This window comes from Uloborus diversus, unplaced genomic scaffold (assembly GCF_026930045.1).
Source record: "Uloborus diversus isolate 005 unplaced genomic scaffold, Udiv.v.3.1 scaffold_359, whole genome shotgun sequence".
In the NCBI taxonomy this organism is placed as follows: domain Eukaryota; kingdom Metazoa; phylum Arthropoda; class Arachnida; order Araneae; family Uloboridae; genus Uloborus; species Uloborus diversus.
The window spans coordinates 98692-121266 of record NW_026558526.1 but is presented as its reverse complement, the minus strand read 5'-3'; the positions used below and the strand labels follow the sequence as shown (position 1 = coordinate 121266).

The 22575-nt window shown below is 32.7% G+C and overlaps 1 protein-coding gene across 1 annotated transcript in view; it reads right to left on the bottom strand.

The window, feature by feature from the left end:
• Positions 1 to 215: 215 nt before the first annotated feature.
• Positions 216 to 22575, bottom strand: part of LOC129233361 (ATP-dependent RNA helicase DDX24-like) — a 40198-nt gene continuing 17838 nt past the window's right edge. The window contains exons 10-15 of the mRNA XM_054867401.1: positions 17355 to 17473; positions 15470 to 15751; positions 12520 to 12637; positions 5761 to 5938; positions 2265 to 2428; positions 216 to 316 (exon numbers count right to left, since the gene is read on the bottom strand). Coding sequence (XP_054723376.1) covers positions 270 to 316; positions 2265 to 2428; positions 5761 to 5938; positions 12520 to 12637; positions 15470 to 15751; positions 17355 to 17473 — 908 coding nt within the window. The 3' untranslated portion in view covers positions 216 to 269. The remainder of the gene's footprint in view (positions 317 to 2264; positions 2429 to 5760; positions 5939 to 12519; positions 12638 to 15469; positions 15752 to 17354; positions 17474 to 22575) is intronic.

The window sequence follows — 22575 nt, the reverse complement described above, 5'->3', positions numbered from 1 at the left end:
TATGCAAGACATGTTTTTAAGTAAAAGATTTTGTTATCATGTGTATCCAAAAAAAAAAAAAAACAAATCATTCAAGTTCAAGAAAACAATCATATGAATAATAAAAGAGTTAGAGCTGCCATGAGCATCTAGATCCAATTATTATAAGATTCAATAATGAGAAAAACATTTCAACACACAAAGAAGATTTCCACAACACTTTTATATCTTATTATTTAAAAATCTGCTGTTTATTAAACTATATACAAAATTAATTTACAGCATTGCCTTCATTTTTTTCGTCTTTTCTTGGCAACATGGACAGCTTTTTCAGGATCTAATTTAAAAGATTTGCATAAAATTAGTTAAGTCCTTAGTTAAGTCCAAAACTTCCATTACATGTTCATCCATCCAAATAAATAAATTAAGAAAAAAAAAAGTAAAGCAAATGCAAAGATCTTAATATCGCTGTACACTGAATGACTTAGAATGTAAGAAATTTGCAACACAGAGGCTGCTTCACACATTTTTAGACGATGTATATAGCATTCACAAAACTAATTTACATAAAAATCTTGCATTTTAAATGTTCTACTTGATAGGCCTTATTCTAAACTATCTTTCCACACTGCAATTTCCAGGATAATAATGACTTTTGAAATGTCAGAAGAGGCATGATATCCCATTTCTCCGAAACAGATTTTCAGAGTCCTGTAAGGGTTGTGGGACGATGTTTGGATAATGCAGATTTCAATAATCAAAAAGTACAAAAATCCATCAGGAGACTTAGTAGGGATATCAGTGAAGGGTTATAGCTTGGATACCAGTTTTTTGTTCCACTTCTTTTAGGAAATTTACAGTGGATTTTGAAGGGCAACAGTAGCTTTGTCTTGATGCAGTTCCAAAGGTTGATGGCACTATGGGTAAAGCAATGGCATTTCATTCAGAAAAATTGGTGATAAAATATGTTCGATAAAATATGGTCCTGATGGTAATTGGAGTTAATCTCGACATTTTTTTCCACACTCTTGATTTTTGATTTGCCACTATATGAAAAACTAGCAACAATAACATGAATCCTTTAGAAAAGCTATCTTTTGATTCTTAGGACCATGTACTTAATTTTTTCTTCTCCCCTTTTATCATTTTTTTGCTGGAATCATTTAAATACACCCATAACTCATCTTTTGTGATTTTTTTCTTATTTTTCTTCGGATAAGTGATTTATTTTGGATAAGAGATAAGATTTCCTTTGGAAAGAGTATAAATATAGTTTTCGAACCACTGCTTCGTAAAAAACGCCATTTTGAATAAAAACAAATCTTTTAAACCGCAGACAACAATTTTGACTTTTAAACACATAGTGCAATTGTAATTATTTCTTTTGCAGCAAGCAATTTTCTATTCCCGCTTATCAAAACCGCCTAAAAAAATGTCTCGAAACAGCCTCTGTATAATTGAAAAAACATGCTGGTTTCATTGTAGTATTCTACTCACTTTCAATTTGACATTTTTGTTGTCGGTCACAATATAAGATTTGGGAGAAGTTCAGCGTTCTTTTTTTTTAATTTTAAATAATTTTTAAGAAAAAATTTGATTTTCCAGACAGTTTAAAATTTTATCAAGTTCTGGTCGACAGAGACACATAGTGTCCATGGAGCATAAATAATGATCGTAACAAGAAATGGTGGCATGTCTTACAGTTATTCAGTAAATTACTGCCCAATAGCCAGGGCTAAAGCAGAAATATATGAAATACACCGCCAGCTCAGTCATTTCCTGCCGAGGACTGCAGTTTCGTACTTATTAGCACTCATCAGCCCGGCATAGAAAAGTGACTGAGCTGGAGATGGAAAAACTCTTAAGGAAGCCACGAGTGCCAAACAAACTGGTAGCTAATATAGAATTAGCGCAGACCAGATGAGTGACCGAACCATTTCGGTCTGAACTGAGGAGACGGAATTTTTTTCCATGCTAAAAGATTTACTTTAAATTTCACAGTACATTAGTAGAACTTTGTTGATGCAAAGTTGCTGAACATGAAATATCACTTTACATGGAATGCTTGTTTCGACCTATGAGTTAATAATCATTTGAAAATTTATCGAATAAGATAAAATCCGTTTAACAAGAAATAATTGTCATGGGTCGAGCGAATTTCGCTTTATCGAGATTAGCCTGCATCTGGACCGCTAAAGCATTTGGAATAAACCGATTTTTCATATTAAGCGCTTTTGTGTTAAACACATTTTACTGTATATGCATCAAAGATTGATCACATTTACCTTCAGTAATCACTCTCATTAGTTTTCCTGATTTCGTAGGATAGCATCCAGTGAGCAATTTATTACAGACAGGTTGACTAAGCATAGATTTCAGCCGTTTCTTTAATGAATTTATTTCTCGATTCTTTGCAGCATGCTCTTGTTCTGAACCTAAATCATTTAATCTAGAAGTGCTATTAAGGAGCATAATATTACAAATAACAGAAATAATTCTTAAATTTTTACAAAAAGAAAAAAAAAACATGATTCTTTCATTAGGTGTGGAAGTGACACAGAGACCAAGGAGTGAATTCAGAGTTTAAGCTTTCTAGTATGTTTGTGGGTGACAGAAGAAACCAAGTTTTAAGAATTTAACCATGCTTGGTTTTGCTTCAATTTAGATCGATAATGAAAGAAGTTTACCATGGAGGGAAAAAAAAATCTAATTTTTGCTTCATCTTTTACAAAATTTACTGATCAGCCTCAAACTGTCTATAATTAACAAATATCAAAATACGAAGTGGCAAAATCTGCTCTTGTTTATTACTAGATTCCCATTCTAATTTCAAAACCAAAATTAGTATGTTGTGGCAATCACGAAACTTTCTTCTATATCTTTCGTATGATTCTAATCCCTCCCCATGCTTGACGAGGAAGCAATATTTCCAACAGAAAAACAAAACAAAATTACACACGCCAAAACTTGACGACCATCCCAATTCCCGATTTATCTCAAAAGCAAAGCAAAGAATGAAAATTGAAAATTATTTTAAAAGCCTTGCTTAAAATAATTATAAACATTTATTTGTTTACAAACACAAGATGGCAACAGTTAAAAAGTTTAAATCATCGCGATTTTCTGGTCCTTTTTCAACAGTTAAAATCACGCGAAGTGCGCAGACGACAGTCTATTACGATTTATCTTTATTTTTGTTGCAATTATAGAGCTATTTTTACTCACACGAAAAAACAGCCCCCCCCCCCCCCCGGGGCAATTGGTGTCAAAATTGAACCAACGCATGTTTACATATAAATTCACATTTATTACAAATTTCATCCAGAATGTAGCATAACTTCTTGAGATAATGGAAAAAAAAAGAATGTTCGATTGCGGCACCCCCTTTTCAGTTGTTGATGCCAAAATAGAATCAGCTCTTATACCCTCTAAGGGCTACTTGTCAATAAATTTTTGTCTGATTCCGTTCATTATTTTTTGAGTTACAGAAGTCACATTTGACGACAAAAAACGTTCGATAGTTCAACCCTCGTTTAAGTTATTGACACCAAAATTGAATCAGCACCTGTACCTGTTAAGGGCAACATATGGACCAAATTTTGTTTGATTCCGACTGTTACTTTTTGGGGAATAGCAGGCAAGCATAACTCAAAAAACGTCTCATTGCTCCACCTTCCTTGGAGGAACTCCTGTCAAAAACCAATGGGCACAAGTTCACATAGGGGCACATGTGTGTACCAAATTTCGTTCAGTTTCATGTGATAGTTTTTGCTGTAATTGGCCACAAAAACTGGACACACACACACACACGCAGGCAGGCAGATAGACATTTTCCAAAAATGGTTGAAATGGACTCAGCACACCTTAAAACGTTCGAATCCGTCAAAATTCGAAAATTTGTACGAATCCAATATTTTCTTCGGTATATTAGATATAGAAGAAAGTAATTAAGCAATATTGAAGATCTTTTTGAGAAAGTTTCAAGGACCCAATATACTGATTCGTAATTCAATTTATCGTGGAAAGGTACGGATATTAACAAGCTAAACATAGCTATTCCAAACATGCAAAAAAAAATTGCTTTTATTGGAGAAAACTTACAAATTTTACTGTTCTGTCAGCACAACCACAGCGCCAACCCGGGGCGATTGCCCCGCACGCCCCTCCCCTTGGGACGGCCCAGTGGGAAAGTAGACCGTGCAAAGCCGGGCAACGCAGCTAGTTTATTAAATAATGTGCTAATGAAGTACACTGTTCTACATTATTACAAAAAATGTATCAATGCCTTCAAAAGAAAACAAAAGGTTGAAAATTTTCTTTTTGCTGACGAAAGCATTTTGGTGCAGCTTCAATGCAAAACAGGTTTAAAAACTCACTTTGCTTAGTGCAACTTAGGAGCAGAATATAAACTGACAGCTCCAAAAGGTATTTGAGCATTTAGTAAACCTAAAGAACTTAGCGTTTCTCAATCTTTTATTCTTGTCTCTCTGTGGCTAAACAACAGTTTTTTTCCACTCATTGATAATAAGGTGGTAGTTGAAAATTATCGTAAGCCACCACATTTACATTAGCTGTCTTTTTAAAACAAATCTGAAAAATATCTGTTGGTTGTGATCAGTGGAAACAGCCTGCAACGGGATTTTTTTTGTGAGGGATTTTAGAAAAGGTTGCAGGAATTCCACAATCCCTAGCATGAGCTCTGGTTGTCAACAAGATATATAATGGATTCTCATGTTTAAATATCTGATATAATTAAAAACTGAGTGTATGTATCTATGTATGTCCAAGTAGCTTCTCCCAAACGCCAATGAACTGACCATCGAGCCAGGTATCGATGGATTCATAATCTTCTCGTTTTCATGTTTGGATATTTAACATAATCCTCCAATAATAATTAGCGGCAATCAAAAACTATTATTTATGACTCATAGATTTCAAAATAAAATCCCTATTTTTCGAATTCTTTTAGTTGTAGCGTGAAGAGGACCATTAGATGAAAGATTTGTTGCCATTTTTTTCCTCGAATATAAACAAAAAAAAAAAGGTTTTTGTTTTGAGGCTTTCCCTGCAACCGGGGGTTTAAAAATGTTTACTTTTTGGTTATTTTCCCGCAATCTGCTGCAACATTTTACAGATTCTTTTTTTGTTCAAGCCTGATTGTTGAACATGCATCACTAGACATAACTTATTTTCGAGGTGAACCGTGCAAAGCAGGGCAATGCATCTTGTATAAAAATTAAAAGCCCAACTTTGAAACTTCAGGAATAAAGTGTAAATGTTTGAGTAAAAATGTCACATCCATAGGAATAGATTTTGCATGCTCTAAATTTATAGCTGAATACTATTTCCCATTCATTAATTGTTATTTTTACTTAAATACTTTTTACAACAACTCAATACTGGTCTAGTACATGAACAAAATTTGGTCTAGTAAGTACCGACTATCAGAAAAGCACTTTGGTATGCTATTAATATGTACTTAAAAAATGCATGAAATCTAGATGACATAATTTAGTTCTATTTCCCCCTTCTTGTGAATTCAAAACATAGCACCTGCTTTAATGCAAAATATCATATAGAAAATTTGCACTTAAGTAGCATACAACAGAAATCTTGACGCAGTTTTAGAATATATCCATTCATATTTGTGAGAATCTCAAAAATTGCAAAAATAATATTAATAATAATAATTAATAAATTAAATAAAGATTTAAAATCTTGCATAATTTTAAGTATTTTTCCCCTCAATATGTATGCAATGAGTTATTAGCAAAAGGATACAGATTTTCATCATCAATATCTACGTCCATTTCTTTAGCAGCATTGATAAACCACCTGTTTTGTGCAGTTAGTCTTTTTACTCTGTGCTCCATTTTATCTATTTTACGAGCCAAGTTCACTCTCTCCTTCAAAATTCTTAATTTGTTGTTGTCAATTGGGAATGTTGGTAAAGATTTGTCTGAAATAAATATAAAACATGAGGGAGGTTTGAAAGAAATTCTTAGTTACTTAACAGAAACAATATAAAAAGTAATGCAATACCTTAAATTACAAGGACAAAAGAGTTCATCAAAAACTGTTGTGAACTTATGTTGCATTATTTTTATCCTTTCACATTGCTGCCATAGGGATAACTTTTATTATTTACTAAAAACTACTTTCAAATTTATAATCTAAACTGAGAAAGCTCGTACTTAAAAAAGAAATATTCTTTTGCACTTTTTAACAAAGTATCAAATTATAGGATAGACTGACCAGTGAATGAAGAGTTTGTGATTTAAAAAGGAAAAGAAAAAAAATGTTTCAAGTATTTTCTTAGATGAATTAGCAGCAGTGACTTCCTTCAAGACATTTCCAAAAAGAAAATGACTAGAAAAGGCTAAGTTAGTCTACTGGTTGGGGGTGTTCATTCACCATGTTGGTGTACCTTCAACTCTTTTAACACCCTTCCACCCCCAATATTTAAAAATAATAACCAATACCAGATAACAAGTTTTTATCTCTGACAGATAAAATTCTTTTTACTATCATGTACCAAACATTAGTTATTAATGATGTGAAAAATTTTTTGAAAATGATATTGTGCTAAAATATTCATCCCCGGGTCGATCTACCCTACCATAATATATCCCCAGTACCATGCTAAATTAACAAATGTGAAAAATCGCGAACCGCATTTTTCAAATTCGATGGTTTGTCGTAGTACTCAAAAAGGGCTATGTACTGGACATAACTACAATAGAGTCTTGAAAATCAGAGGTTCCGCTTCATCCGAGGTGCTTCATTTACATTTTAAGCGGGATATTTTCGTATCTAAGAAATTGATTTTTATTACAATGAAAATAGAAATCTTTAGCTGCTGTAAGTAATAAAATAATAAGAATTTATTGAGAAGTTGGTTTCAACAACACTCTTTAAGTGGCACAAAATATACATTGACTACAAGATATGGATTATGAGATGCCTTGAAGATAATAATGCTAACATCTCTTTTGGACTATTTGATTGTAATCAAAAAAAGAAGTGCACAACTTGAGTGGCATGGACGAAATTTAAACCGTCCCTACAACTAACTGTTTTTTGGTAGTTCAAATTACAGTTGAACTCAGTTAATACAAAATGTCGAAAATAGACGAAATTTTTCGTATCAGTCTTTATTTGTAACAATCGTGAACGAGTAATACTGTGAAAAAACAAAGAAATGCTTACCTTTACAGTATACTCTCGGTATCACAAAGCCAAAGGGACAGTAAAAAAAATAACAATAAAGATATTGAGATAACAAGGTTATAATTATAATAAAACAATATTCCAAAAAATTTGTCGCGATAGTTTAAAAAAAAGGCAACATGCAATGACAGTCAAAAAAATCTTAATACAATAACAAAAATTTTAATTTTCAAAATGAGTCAAAAATAATAGAGAAAAAGGAATAAAAAAGAACGCTCTAGTGAAATAGCAAAATGTAGTGATTTACCATGACTAATCTTATCAAAGATTTGGATTACTAAAAAAGTTGCAGAATGGTTTCAATCAAGGTTCGAGCACTGCGGAACAAAAGAAGTTGAAGAAAGGATTGCACCATTCCCTGTGTCTCTAAAGGAGTTTTCCGCTCATCTCCTCCTTTTACGAAGGTGGAAATAGGGTCAAAAGGTTCAACGAAATGGAGTTTGAATGTGGCAAAAAGTTTTAGGAAGGTTTTTTGGGCTTCTCAGGACTTACATTTCCTGACACCCATGGGGTATAGAATGAAAGTGACAGTAGATAAACTTCACCGAATCATTCTTACTCCCTGAGAGAAATAATGAAGGGTATGAGAAATTTTTGGAAATGTTCCTGAAGTTGCTTCCAAACAATAAACTGCGGTTTTTTCGGAAAAATTATACCCGATTTTGAAAAAAATTCGACACAACAAGGTTTTAATTAAAAACTCTTCGACATAAAAGCAAAAAATAACGTTACATAAATGTGCAAAATTAAAGGGAAAAATAATTTTTGGTATTATTAAGGCTTTTGAGATATCGAGAATATACTGTATATGTTTAGAAACTAAGAATACACACATTGTAATCTATTAGTACATTCAGAAAAAAAACACCTATTTCTAATAAATGAATGCTTTTAGAAAATATTGAAAAAGGAAGATGATAATCGACAATCGCGGAATAGGTTGTAATCCACAATGGAAAGTGAACAGTTTTATCTTTGGGTAAATTGAATTGTTCATAGGTAAACAAAAATGTAAGGGTTTTATTTTTTATGCAAAATATTTAAGATTTTCTTCTTGATACACAATGGGACTTCTACTACCTAACAACATGATGAATAATTTCTAAAATAGAATATTACAATTCAACCACGAACATTTTAAGTAAAGAGGTCAGAAATAATTGTTTGTCTTAGTCAAGACTTTCAATTTATTGTACGTATCATATGTGAAATTTTTAATGTAACTAGACAGTAAATCAAACTTAACAGAGAAATTGTTTGCTTTAGCCGTGATTTCGTATTACACGTTATAGTAATAAGAGAGATCAACTGTATATGCATACTCATGCACACAGATTGATGGATACCTTGTGGCAAAACTTGTCACAATGGATTTGGGCACAGTCAAAATGCATATTTTGGTTATCTTGCACATATAAATACGTACGTATATCGAGAAAAACTACAGTCAAAACTCGTTTGGATGCAATTAAGAGGGATAGCTATGTTGAATTTTGAGTGATAAATTTTGTGAAGACAATTGTTCCTTTCTTTATACAAGGGAGTAATTGGTGCTTGTTCTTAGTTCGTCCAAATACTGTAAATTTTTTATCTGGAAGAATTTTTCGGACAATCCAAGTTTTCCGAAATCCAAAGTGAGGTGAGCCCCAATTACCGGGGATTTTCAAGATTCTACTGTACTTCAAGTGATAGTTTTATACTTAATGTTATCTAAAAAAATAAAACATTGAAAAGACTAAATGCATCAGGTGGGAAAAAAAAATTTTTTTGGCTCTTCTGAAAACTGCCAATTTTCACATTCGATAGTTTAGCACCGTGCTGGGTAAAAATAGCCGAATCTTGTTAACCTGGCAGAGTTAACGGTGGGGGGGGGGGGGGGGCGGTTGGGAATTCAAGGGACCATGACAAGTACTTCATGTTAACCTGATTTCATCTTATCTGATAAACTATTAAGTGATTGTTTACTCACAGTAGCGTAACTATGGGGTCTAGCGTGGGGGGGGGGGGGGGGGGGTTGGGAATTCAAGGTGTCCATGACAAGTACTTCATGTTAACCTGATTTCATCTTATCTGATAAACTATTAAGTGATTGTTTACTCACAGTAGCGTTACTACGGGGTCTAGCGTGGGGGGGGGGGGGGCGGTTTGGGAATTCAAGGGACCATGAGAAGTACTTCATGTTAACCTGATTTCATCTTATCTGATAAACTATTAAGTGATTGTTTACCTGACAGTAGCGTAACTATGGGGTCTAGCGTGGGGGGGGGGGGGCGGTTGGGAATTCAAGGGACCATGACAAGTACTTCATGTTAACCTGATTTCATCTTATCTGATAAACTATTAAGTGATTGTTTACTCACAGTAGCGTAACTATGGGGTCTAGCGCCCCTGGCGAACTAAAGAAATTGTGCTCCCCCCAGGGTCACCAACATGGGAGGTCACCAGAGGTCATTGTGACCACCAAAAAATGTTTCTTTTTTTTGGGGAATATTTTGATTTGTTGATTCGACAAATAAAAGGCAGCATTGTAATTTTTTTTTATTTTCTTTTTTAGAATTGTTTTTAATGATGCCCAATGTTCCTTCTCAGTATATGTTATGTATGTGTGTCTAGCTCTTTTTCTTGTGAGTTTATTTTTTTTTTTCATTTTTCAAATTCAAAGCATTTTTCAAAAAATTCTATAATCAAAAAAAAAAAAATAATAATAATAATAATAAAACCCTCTTAATTGTTTTTTATTTTTTTAATCAGTTGAAATGCCACCCCCATGGCGAGAGCCACTCCTGCCAGTTACACGCTTTCCATAAAGTTAGGTCCCTAACTTCATGGAAAGCGATTTCGTGTACATTTGAACATTCCTTTCTCTTTATTTTAAATTCACAATCACAAAATGAATATTTCAGGCAATGTAATAACATGCTAAAATGTAACAGTAGTAAGTAACATAGATACAGAGCAATGGACAAACTGATTGTCCTTTATGCATGTTTTCTAATGCAAAGGGTAAGCTTTGGATGCAAAGTCAAACGAGAAAAAAAAAAAGGAGTGGAACAAAAGACAATTTAAATAGCAAAAAAAAAATGGAGATTTTCAAAACAAAATTAAACAGAGCTTAAACTTATTTCATAATTTCCATCAAGACAAATCGGTTAAGCAATAAATTTTGTCTTATGAATGAAACTGCTTCTTAATAAATTTGCAATAAATTTCCTTTTGAAAAAATTACGTAATGAAGTGATTGCAATATTATAAGATAAGCAGAAAAAAAAAGAATGAAAGAAAAACAATTGAAATTAATTGATCAAAGAACAAAACACAGGGACCCTGCTAAGGATTTTGAAATGTTAGCCAGTAAATTGCCAAATTTTAAAGTGTTAGCCAAAATTCAAAAGTCTTAGTCAAAAACTAACTTTTACTCATTTTAATGTATTTTTGTCTGCAGAAATATTTAATCAGAGAGTGAAGTATAACTTAATTTTTAGGGGATAAGGACAGGGGTCAATACAGGAATTTTTGTCCGTTTTTAGGATTTTTGCGGAAAAAAAAAGGTCAATTAAGTAGTTTTTCGACAAATCATATTTGACTTTTCAAAAAAAAAAAAAAAACTAAATTTTTTTCATTTAAGAAAAATAATAATAAATGATACTTTAAGCTTGTTACGAAAGAAGAAAAGATTTAATCGAGCAACAGTATCTGATTTTGCTCGCTCCGCATGCGCTTTCTGTTCAAAATTTATAAAATGGCCAAGAAACATGATTGTTCATACCAGTACAGTAGAAAGGAAAAAATGGCTAAAAACAACTTATAGTGATATTTATCATTCTTTAATAAATTTGAGAATAGAAATAAAAGCTTTTAATGAAGTAAAGACTGCATTCCTATCTTAGTCCGAAGTTTAAGACATCGAACACAATGAAACAATAAACACATCGTGCAATAAGGCACCCGCCAACAATTTCTACTCGGTAGCCATCTGTGCACTCAATATCTCTCCAATCAGCGAGAGGCACAAGTCAAGAGGCGAAAGGCAAATGGCAAATGTCATCCTTCCTCGGATCCCATATTAACGCGAGTGCGCGCACCAAGTTCTGATCAGAGTGGCTGGATTGGCCGGAGGATAAAACAACTTTCAGTGACTCTTAATCTGGGAGTTTTAGTGAAATGTCAATTTTTTTGAGGGTTCGGAATTTTGTGAAGGGTCAGTTTTTACAGGTCTGAATTTTGTGTAAACGGACCTAATTTTTATCTAGATTGACGTCTGAATGTAAATATTTTTTTTTCTATGGAAATTTGGGAAAATGTTCTGTTTGCCAATAAATTCATTTTTTTCACCGAATTTACAATTTTATCGCATTTGGCACATTGGGGAATGCTTAACGCGATCCCTGAAACACGTAAGCAAAATATTAAACACAAATGGAGAGACAAATAACAATAATCAAGAATGACGGAGATATGGCAGTTGCATTATGAAACAGTGAATAAGAACAAGTTATAAAAATAGAAGCCAAACTAAAGAAAAATATGGAATTGTTGTAAGATCATAAATTAAAGTAGAATGATTCCTCAAAATGAGAAAAGATTCCCCAAAATTAAAAACTGACAAATTTGGGCATTTTTGGATAATTTGATAAAAAATTGATGCAAATCCCAACAATATTGAGCAAGGTTAGACCTATTTAAATATTGCTTTTTCACATAATTTTTATGCTCTTTCAAGTGAAAATTCAAAGAATGCCAGTCTGTACTGTTTAAACTAAATTGTGTAACACCATAGTTTTGAATGAATTTTTTAGTATACTTATATAATTTTTAATACAGGTATATGAAACACCAACTTCTTTTCAAAAAAAAAAGAAGCAATCTTTTTTTATAAGCAGGGAAGGAGTTGTAAGTAATGTGTTATAGTTCGAGAAAAACAAATTTACACCCCCTTCAATTTACCAATTAACATCAAAGTGACTGAACTTTTACAACTCATCTTTATTTGAATAAACATGAATTAATATAATTATTGTTTTGGCCTTTTAATATGGTAGATTATATAACCATTTTAAAGGGACAAAATGTTCTCTAATATGAATCTACCACAGTATTAGACCATTAGCTAAACTTTTTGTTTTGAATAAAATCATGTGTTGTTTTTGGCAAATTGAGTTGAAAACACAATTTGGAGATTTTTTTAAATCAGACCTTATGATTATCAGAATCCATGGTTACAAGTTGTACTGGTGATATGAGGTAAAAAAAAGCCAACTTTAATACTAAATAAATAATCTTAATTTATGGTAAATTTTTAAAAAAATTTACCTTTATTAAGTGTTTTACAGATTCTACGATAATGTGTGGATTCTTGCGGGTCTATTAACATTAAGCTGAACCCTTCATTTTGTGCTCGAGCTGTTCGTCCACTTCGGTGAACATAAGTCTGAAAAAAGTAAATAAATAAATAAACAGAATGCAATGAATGCCATTCAAAATAGTCAGCAATTTCTTTTCTAACCTTCAGAATGATAATACAAAGAATAAATAACTTTGAGAAGTTGATAATGTATTAGATATAATATTTTGTAATAGTATTCCCCTTTTTATCTTTACTAATAATAAAGCTGAAAGTCTCTCTCTGTCTGGATCTCTCTTGATCCGGATCTCTATCTGTCTGTCAGGATCTCTGACACGCATAGCGCATAGACCGTTCAGCCGATTTTTATGAAATATGGCACAGAATTAGTTTGTAGCATGGGGGTGTGAACCTCGAAGCGATTTTTTGAAAATTCGATTTCGTTCTTTTTCTATTTCATATTATAAAAACATTTTCTCGAGCAAAATTATCATAAGATAGACGAGTAAATTACCAAGTTACCATAACATGGAACCGTAACACAGGCAAGCCAATTGGCGAGAAATTCATCAGACATTATTTGTAATTATACAGGCAATCCCAAAGACTTTTTAATTTTCTACTATGGGCAAAGCCGTGTGGGTGCCACTAGTTATATCATATAGACAGAGATATTGCTAGAATTTTTCTCAAGGCAAGTAAAGTTCATTTGGGACGAGTGAAACAAAGGAGAACACTAAAAATCCTTATGGAGATCAATTCATGAATAAAAACGCCAACTGTTTGAGGACGAGATGGAAGGTAATAGAAAAATTAAAAAGATATGTTATCATTTCCTCCACTCACCACTATACTAAATTTTTGTTTAAAACACAAAGCATGAAAGAATACTCGACTTAACTGCAACGGTGTTTTCCAAAGGAGGCAGTGTGAAACAAAGAGATGTAAGGGGACATTTGCAAGTTTAGTGTAAAATGCTGAATAAAAACTTTGAGTATATAGATTACATCCTAGGTAGGCTTTCATTGAATTTTTTTTCTAAATCATGCTGTACAACAGCACCTATCAGGGCTGATAGTACTACCTCTTGCTCCAAGACAGAGTAGGGGTTAACCTATTATTTGTACCTATTTCCAAATTTTTAATTTTGCCACTTGCATCCTTTTGCCTCTCACTATCTCAATTTTCATTGCATGAAATATGCTTGAACAGGGGTTTTAAAAAAATCTCACATCTATAGGTTTTAAAACCATTCTTAAAATAGTTTCATACTAAAATTTCATGAAAAATGATTTTCCCATCTTCCTTAAGTAAGATCTACATAAAAGAGCAGTTTTTTATAAGCTGCACAGTGTAGATAGAAATTTTAAATCATCGAACTTTTTCTCCTTATCTTCCAACTATGAAATCGCTACGAGTCAAGTCGGTTTTTAATTAATGTCTCCAGTAATTAAAGTTACACAAAAGCGAGGCCAAGCTAAGAACATTTTTGATAAAGTGACTTTTTGAACGAAAAAAGAACTATCAAAATCGGTTCATCTGCTTAGGAGCTACGATGCCACAAATAGGCATACAGAAACACACTTTTAAAACTTATTACCCCTTTTTTTTTGCGACGAGGGGTACAAATTGGCTTCTGAAATGACACCGAAAATTTAAATAGGGAATAAAACCTAATTTAAACAGAATTTAAGAGTATTTTATTCAAATATTTAAGAATTTTTAGAATAGAAAAGATCCGTTTAAGATCGGTTAAAAAAAGTAACGGATACAGATCTTTATTTTCCCTCGGATATCCGCGGATACGGATATGGATATCCGGAACATCACTAGTTTAAACACCAGTTATACAAATACTACATATCAATGCATTAAAGCCAAATATTCATGATTTTAATATCACTTGAGTTAGAAAAACATATCTTTTTCAACTTTGAAAATTTTTAGGAACTACCAAATGTTGTAACATTGGGGTCATTAAGTTAATTTCTCAAAGTGGCAGTTGAGCTAATTATAAACTTGACCTATTTGGCCATTTTGAAGGGGGAAAAAAACAGACGAGTAGAAGGTTAATTTAATATAAAATGCACACCACTTTTCATGAAAATGAGTATTTGAACTAATATTTATGCATCGGTTAAGAACCTGATACACTTTTGGAAAATTAAAAGTTGAAATTAATAAATATTTTACGAATTTCCTTTTAAAAAGTTTGTACTGTTGTATTATCCATACAGACCCCTAACACATATGGTCAAAAAAAATTCCATTGGAATTAAAACCAGAATTACAATTTTTTAAATTTCTGACCAAAGTTTTTTTTCTAAGGGGGGGGGGGGGGTAATCTGTTCTTGGAAGTTTTAGATTTCCTTAAAATTTGGGAGACTCCAGGTTTCTTCAGAAGTGTACTGAATCATTATTTCAGAGCTGTCAACTTCTGAGTCTTCCTGGGCATTGGCAGCAATCAAGGAGCGATAGCAGCATGTTGATGACCAGATGAATTTTTTAATGTAAATAAAAATGTATACATAACATTAACAACAGTAAAAAGTCATACTAGAAGATAGCATTGTACATTTTCTAAGGGGGGGGGGGGAATCTTTGTATGCAAAAGTGGATATTCCAAAATTTGTTGGATAAGAAAGCCAAACTTTTTAAAGACTTTTTTTAAAAAGATGAATATAAAAAGATTTTCAAACATATATTAAGGAAAATGGGAAAAATGAAGGGAATCTACAGTACAATCCACTCCGTTCTGCACTGAGGTATACTGGAGGATTCAACTATATTATACAAAGGCTATCTACTTTTGCAGAAAACCTACAATTTGCTTCATTGTTGTTTTTTTTTTTTTAAACATGTATGCAATATCAAAGGAAATAAATAAAGAAAAATTATTGAAATGGACTTAAAACATACTTCAGCTGTTCGAGGAACTTGGAAATGAATAACATGTTCAATGCCCTTGATGTCCAACCCTCTAGCTGCTACGTCAGTTGCAAGTAAAACAGAAGTTTTGCTGCTGCTGAATTTATCAAGATTCTTCAACCTTTGTCGTTGATGCATCGATGCATGCAGAGGAAGAGGTTTGCAATTCAGCCCTTCGAGGACATTCCTCAATCTTCTTACGCAATCAATGCTGTTGCAAAACACAAGAGTTCGACCGGGATACGTTATCAGAAAATAATAAAGATATAGATCCTGTGAAACAAGGTGAAAATAAATAAAAATGCAAAAGAACAATTTCATAATTACAATTTTTAAATAACGTTTTTAAGAATCCAAGAATTCTGTTTCACAAGAAGAGGTAAAGGACAACAAAGCATCAAAACACTTGCCGATGACCCTGTCAGCTTGGCACTGGGAAGTTTTAGAAGAAAAAAAAAAGCCTCCATGAATGCATTTTTTTAAGGCGAAAACTGTTTTTCTTTTTTTTTTTGAAATTATGTTGAAAATTATTTTAAAAAAATAGAGCAAATTTTATGTGTTAACAGAGTTCCTTCAAGTGAAAACCAAAATAAAGCATTTTAAAACTCTATTCTTTGATTCTATAGAATCGCTTCTAGGGTTGCTTTCTGAAGTTAGCACAAAAACATTAAGTGCTCATACTTTATGTATTTCTTGGTCAACGGCAATAAAATTGATTAAAAATCTCGAGACTGAAGCATAAGAGTGCATTAAGAACATTTTAAGCACGTTGATTTGACAGATATACAATTATCAAAGTGCTCAATCAAGCTTGAATTATTGTTTGTAGTATTAACAAATATTGATGGTTTTCCTTAACAATTATTGAAATTGAAAAAAAAAAGATAGCAAGGTTATTTAAATGGGTAAATGGGCAAAGGGGAAGGACAATTCAATTTCTAAAACATCTACACTGCTTAAATTACAAACTGAAAAACAAAGATCCATGACAAAATAATTAAAAATTTTTAATTCAAAATTAACACTTTAAACAGCTCTCTTAATGATCGCTGAACATGGGGGGGGGGGGGGGGATGAGTTTAGGAAGGCAAAATTTAAGCATTTTTTGTGAATTTTTTTTAGCAGGAAGGAACAATTGGAATTTATTCAAATTTAGGGGATTTTTTACTTACGTTTAGAAATACACTTTGTAGTTTTTTCAAGTAGTTTTGCCAGAAATAGTGAAATTATCAATTGCTCTCCATGGACGGTCGCCATCTGAGCTTATTGCTAGTGAGCAATACCGAAGATACAATTTTAGCTGTAATCATTACATTTTTTTCTTTTTCGTGAACAAAATATTTCCTAAGAATATGAAATAATTGTGACCAATAAAGTTGAAAATTGCATACTTTTGCATGTTTTATTTTTTTCATGTTTTATGCATTATTATTATTTTTTAAATGACAATATTATCCCAGAGTTAGGTTCATATTGGTTGTAATTGAATAAAGAATATTCACACAAATTTTCAGAACTATTAATCAAAAACTTTTTGAACTAGAAACCCACGCAGTTGGAAAAAAAACGCTTATGGAGAAAAAAATTAGCGAAAACGAGCATAAAAACTACTAAGAATTTTGTATTCCGATTTCGGCAACATACTCTTGAATATTTTTTCTAACATTTTATGACATAAAAAAGGTGTATTGTTTGACCCGTTTAAACTGGTTTCCCCCTAAATACACTCTGAAGGACAGAAGGACCCATTGTAGCACTGTGTTAATTTTACCTTTGATCAATACAAGAACAAAGAAACCATTAATGTAATAAATACTGGCAATAAAACAGCAATGTTTGTTTCTCCTATCACTGCTTGTGAGACAGGGCATAATACCTTTTCTTCAATGCTGCACATTATTTGTGATTCAGTTAGAGTTTCAGCAACACCCGTTTTCTTTGTCACATCAATAACTTTATGATTTTCTTTCATGCCAATAACTTTGATAAATGAATCTGGAAACACAAACATTAAAAAATATATAACACTTATATATTATTAAAATACAATAAGGCTTTTTTTATGTTAATATGTCTACTTCTATTCTACTTTTACTAGTTTTTACTACAAATTCAATGGAGTAATATATAAATATTATATTTTAAATATCACATTTTCTTAAATTTGTTAATTTGATTAAATTTGTAACAATCAAGATTTTAAAATAACTTTCAATTTTACCTCCTTTTACTTATTCGTCATTGTATACTAGCTTAATAGTCCAATGAGTGCTCAAAATGGGTGTAGCGTGCATGGAATATGCGATCATCTTTGACTTCAGAATATTGTTAGGGGTAGTTAGTAAGTAAACATACTAAAAGTCCCTGACCATAGGGGGTGAATGAAAGGGGGGGGGGGGGTGCTCAACCGAACCAAGCACTGCGACCAGAGGTCTATTGTACTAGTCCCCAAACAGAAGTCTTAAAACAGACCAGTAGCTGAAGCAGAATTCAGCAAACACCTAATAGGAATATCATGAACCTTGCATGGTTCAAGCAAATGATAACCAAGGTGCTCAAACCTATAGGCAGAAAACAGTTTATAATCACACAAGGTGTGAGTAATAGTTTCCTCCTTAAAGAGGTAACCTCTGCAAATTGAATCATTACTGACTTAAGGTGTCAAGTCCAGTAAGAAGACAAAAAGCCTTCCTAATACTATTTTTGTTAAGAAGCCTATTGCATATCTGGCATGTGATCCTCAGAGAGAATCAGGTCTGTCCTCCTTAGAAAAACAAGCTTAGACAAACAATGTCATCGTGAGATAACCTCTTCAACGGGAAGGTTTCTCTGACAACAGCCATCTTAAACATACGCACTGCTTGAGCATAGGACTGTGGTTGACCAGTCCTTACTAAAGATGCAGCAGTTTGTGCAGGGGAAGGAGATGAAACCTCCGAATGATGACGTTTGGTTTCTCCTACCTTCTCAGGAATGGCTGGCCAGTGGCTTTCGCCTTCTGTAACAGTCTCCCCTCTCCTGTCTGTGCCTGTCGCATTTATAAGTTATGAAAAATCGATGACTTTCGGAAAAATTCTTTTGTCAAACATTTGCTCCTAGTGCCTCCCAGGATCAGTATTCATGAAAATTGTCAATGACAGAGCGGTAGAGGTTTAACTTTCCTTCAATTTGATATGCTGTTTTATTATATTTTATTCGACCAATCAAAAGTTACAGAATTTCAAACGCACACTTTCATGGCAAAAAATGGAACATTTGCCATTCATAAATTTCAAACTGACTCGAAAGGATCGCCCACTTCCTCTTCCCTCACTGAATTTGACAATCCTGACGGACAGTAAAGAAGTATTAGTGGATTAGTACAACACAAATGATGTCTGGTGGGGGGGTCATGAAATTGGGACAAGGGGGAAGGAAAGAGTAAGAAGTGTGACATCAAGCATTTTTTAATACAAATATATTTATGAAAAATAGCTTGCAAAATGAACTTTGAGACAAAAGGGGAGGGGGGTCAAAAATGTTGAAAAAAGTGTAATATCATTTACGGACATCCCCTTACCAAGAAATCAGACGCAGATTTGCAGAACTACGTATATGCAGTTTGAATTAGCTCCATACACATAGCATTGTTTAACAAAAGTAAAATGAGAAAGCCAGCCCTTCCTCAGTAAGAAATTTGTTAGAAGTAATTAATAAGTAAACATACTGAAAACCCTCGATCCTACGGGGGGGGGGGGGGGGTAGTTAAAGGTGGGAAGGGGGAGCCAATTTTGTGGATTTCGATTATATCTCGGAATCGGCAAGAAAAATGTGTTTCCGAATAAAAGTGAAAGCTGATTAAATTTATTGTGAAATTGTTTTTATGCATCTGTGTCACATTTCCAGCAAATTTTTAGATATGTGTTCTTGAAAACCAGTACTTTTTGGAAAAAAAAAGAATATCTCATTATTGTCTCAGAGTGTCTGTACCAAGCAGGCACTCTGAGCAGGCTTTTCTGTGTCTTGAAAATCCACCGGCTGAACACTTGAACTGCAGACTCAAACCTGATACCAAAAAATACGAAGCCTATGCCCAATCACCGCGACACCCAGCTGACAAGCAATCAAAAACTATAAAGTTCTAGCATGTACTTAATTTTGTTATTCTTACTCAAATGAATATGTGCCGCTATGGCATGATAATAAAAATTACAATAATAGAAATAATGGTAAATGTAGCTGACAGGCAACACCTTTTTGTAATTTTAGTTTTTATTACATTATTACTAATCATGTTTTGAAAGTGTTTATATGGGATATGGACTAACAGTAATTAGAAAATGAAGATATAATCTTTAAGGTGACATCTTGGTTCTATTCTGAGGCGGAAGGGTCATGTCACCAGAAGTAAAAAAGTTGCCTTAAGAAAACGGTTGTGTATTGATGTCATCGTCGTCCCCTTTGTCCTGGATAAATATTTTGATTCCGTTGTTGCAACTGCCCTTGTAATGCAAGCTTGTCACGGATTAGTTTAACGATGATTCTACAAGTGACCTTCTGGTCACTTGTAGAAGAGCAATTGGTCAAAATCATCTTCAAGATTCCGTCAGGAGCAACATCTGATTTGGAGAGTTTTGGCGCGAGTTGATCATTCCTCCCTTCTCAAACCCCCAATCCGGTACCTCATCACTAAGTTCCAAGCTACAGGTGCACCTGGTGGTATGGCAGAGTTAGAGATCAGTCTTGATGTTTGCAGCTACTTTGATAAATGGTCTGTAACAGAACTCGTTGAGGGACTTTTCTGTGGCTAGAACACCATACCATCAGAGTTTATATGACCCTAGCAGACTCAATGGATTCAGGGGAAGAATAACTGTTGATATATACCTAATATACATGTTGTATGATTTTAGATTTCTGGTACATTTTGACAGCAGAATGTGGTGATCAGTTGGGGATTTGGCTATCAAGAGAACAACCAGGCGGACTTCCTCTCAATGGTAGAAACAGTTTCGTAGGAAGTTTATTAGCTTGAATTTTTATTTTAAATGCATTTTTCCCACCGTTTCCGACATTTTCTCGAAAAATGCAAAATTTTCTTCCCCCTCCCTCCCACCTTCAGTTCACCCCTTAGGGTCAGGGACTTTTAGTATGTTTACTTACTAACTACCCCTAACAATATTCTGAAACCAAAAATTATTGCACATTCCATGCACGCTACAATATGCTCATTGACTGGACTATAATGAAATATGTATCATTTGTACTCGACATTTACTGCATTTAAATGAACCAAAAGTAAAATTTAACTTAAATCAACTATTTTTTTTTCAAATTATTTGAAAAATGTTATCAAATTCATCTTTTATGGTATGGTATGGATATAAGGCATAGTTCTAATAAAACATATTTTGTACAGTAATATTAACAAACATATTTTTTAATTTTATTACACTTATGTAAAACATATCTCAAAATAAAATAAATTAATTAATACATCATAATTTTGAAATTTCTATTATGATGAAAGTAATCTCTTTTAGGGAGTAGACCATTCTTCACGACAGAGTTCATCGCGTGCAGAGCGGTGAAGTTTACATTGCAAGCAAAAATAAATCCTTTAAATTCCTACCAGTTTATAATTTTAACTGATAAAAATAATAATATTAATAATAATGAACAATCATAAGAGAGTTTCTACAAATAACTTTCCTGAAGTATTATTATTGTTGGGAATTCCAACTCATATTATGAGTTCTTAATGCTTAAACATATAATTAACTTTTGTCTTTTCTAAATTCCTGATTTTCTTTTTTATCTTTTGCAAAGTCACAAATGTTAATCAAAAAATTGTGACGCATTTAACAATCTTAGACACTTGTTTGCCTCACACCTTGAAATGACCAAGCTCCTTTTTCATTCAATCAGCAACTATTCTAATATTGGGAAACGCATTATCTCAAACGCCTGTCTCGAAATCCATGCAAATGACTCTCGCTGACTATATATAATGTTTCTGGAACTGTATTTTAGTTACTTGGTCAGCCAAGCCATATTTTTTAAGCCAAGTTCTTATTTTTCATTATGAAAATAGCTCCCCGAGAAACTCATTTGTATACTTTCACTAAGGAGAAAAATAAATGAAGATAATTTCAACTACAAATACTCATTCATACACATGACTCCTATGATACTCTGCTACTTATAGGGTGCTATTTAAATTATATCTTGGTGGATTAAGTTCACTTGTTTAATCCCCCCCCCCTCCTGTCCACACACAGAACTAACAATTATTTCAGCATTTTAGGCATTCCAAGAATAATTATTTAGGTTATCATGTCTTGTTATCTGAAATTTAAGACATATTTTGAAAAAAAAGCAACAATTTAATTTTATCCCCATCCTATCTATATAATTAAAACCAAACTTCAAAATAATTTATAACCTTTGTGAACTGCACAATTTAGTTTTTTTTCCTTTCTGAAAGTCTTCAGTACTTTTCCTATGCTATTTTACTATAACGGTTATTTTTAAATTGAGTCATAGATTCAAATCTTATCTAAATGCTCATATTCTGCAATGCAACACGCCTGTATTTTATAAAATTTAGTTTGCATAGCACATTATAGCAACTTTGATATATTCAGCATTCAAGTGGAAAGTATCATACTAAAATCAACACCTTACAAGAGAAAAATATTTTTAAAACCTTTTTTATACACTACTTCTTTTTATATTACTTAAATATTTTTAGCAAGAATATTAAACTTTATAACTGGCACATAATAGTATTTGCATACTAAAATACAATATTTTTTATCCCTGAATTTAAAAATAATAATAACAAAATAAGCATATCATACTTCTTTAGCATTGCAGATTGCAGCTTTCGATTTTAAAAAAGGCTTATCTACTAATATAAAATGGCAACAATGCCTGTGCTAAAGAAGATAGAAGAAAAATTTAATCGGAACGCTAAAGATAAAAAATAGAAGAACAAAATTTAAAAAATTGATATTTTCATAAAAAATCTGATTTTGAAGGTAGTCAGGCAATTTAAGGGAGTATAGGATCAACTTTTAGTAATTTGATAAAAAATTGAAAAAACCCTTGACATA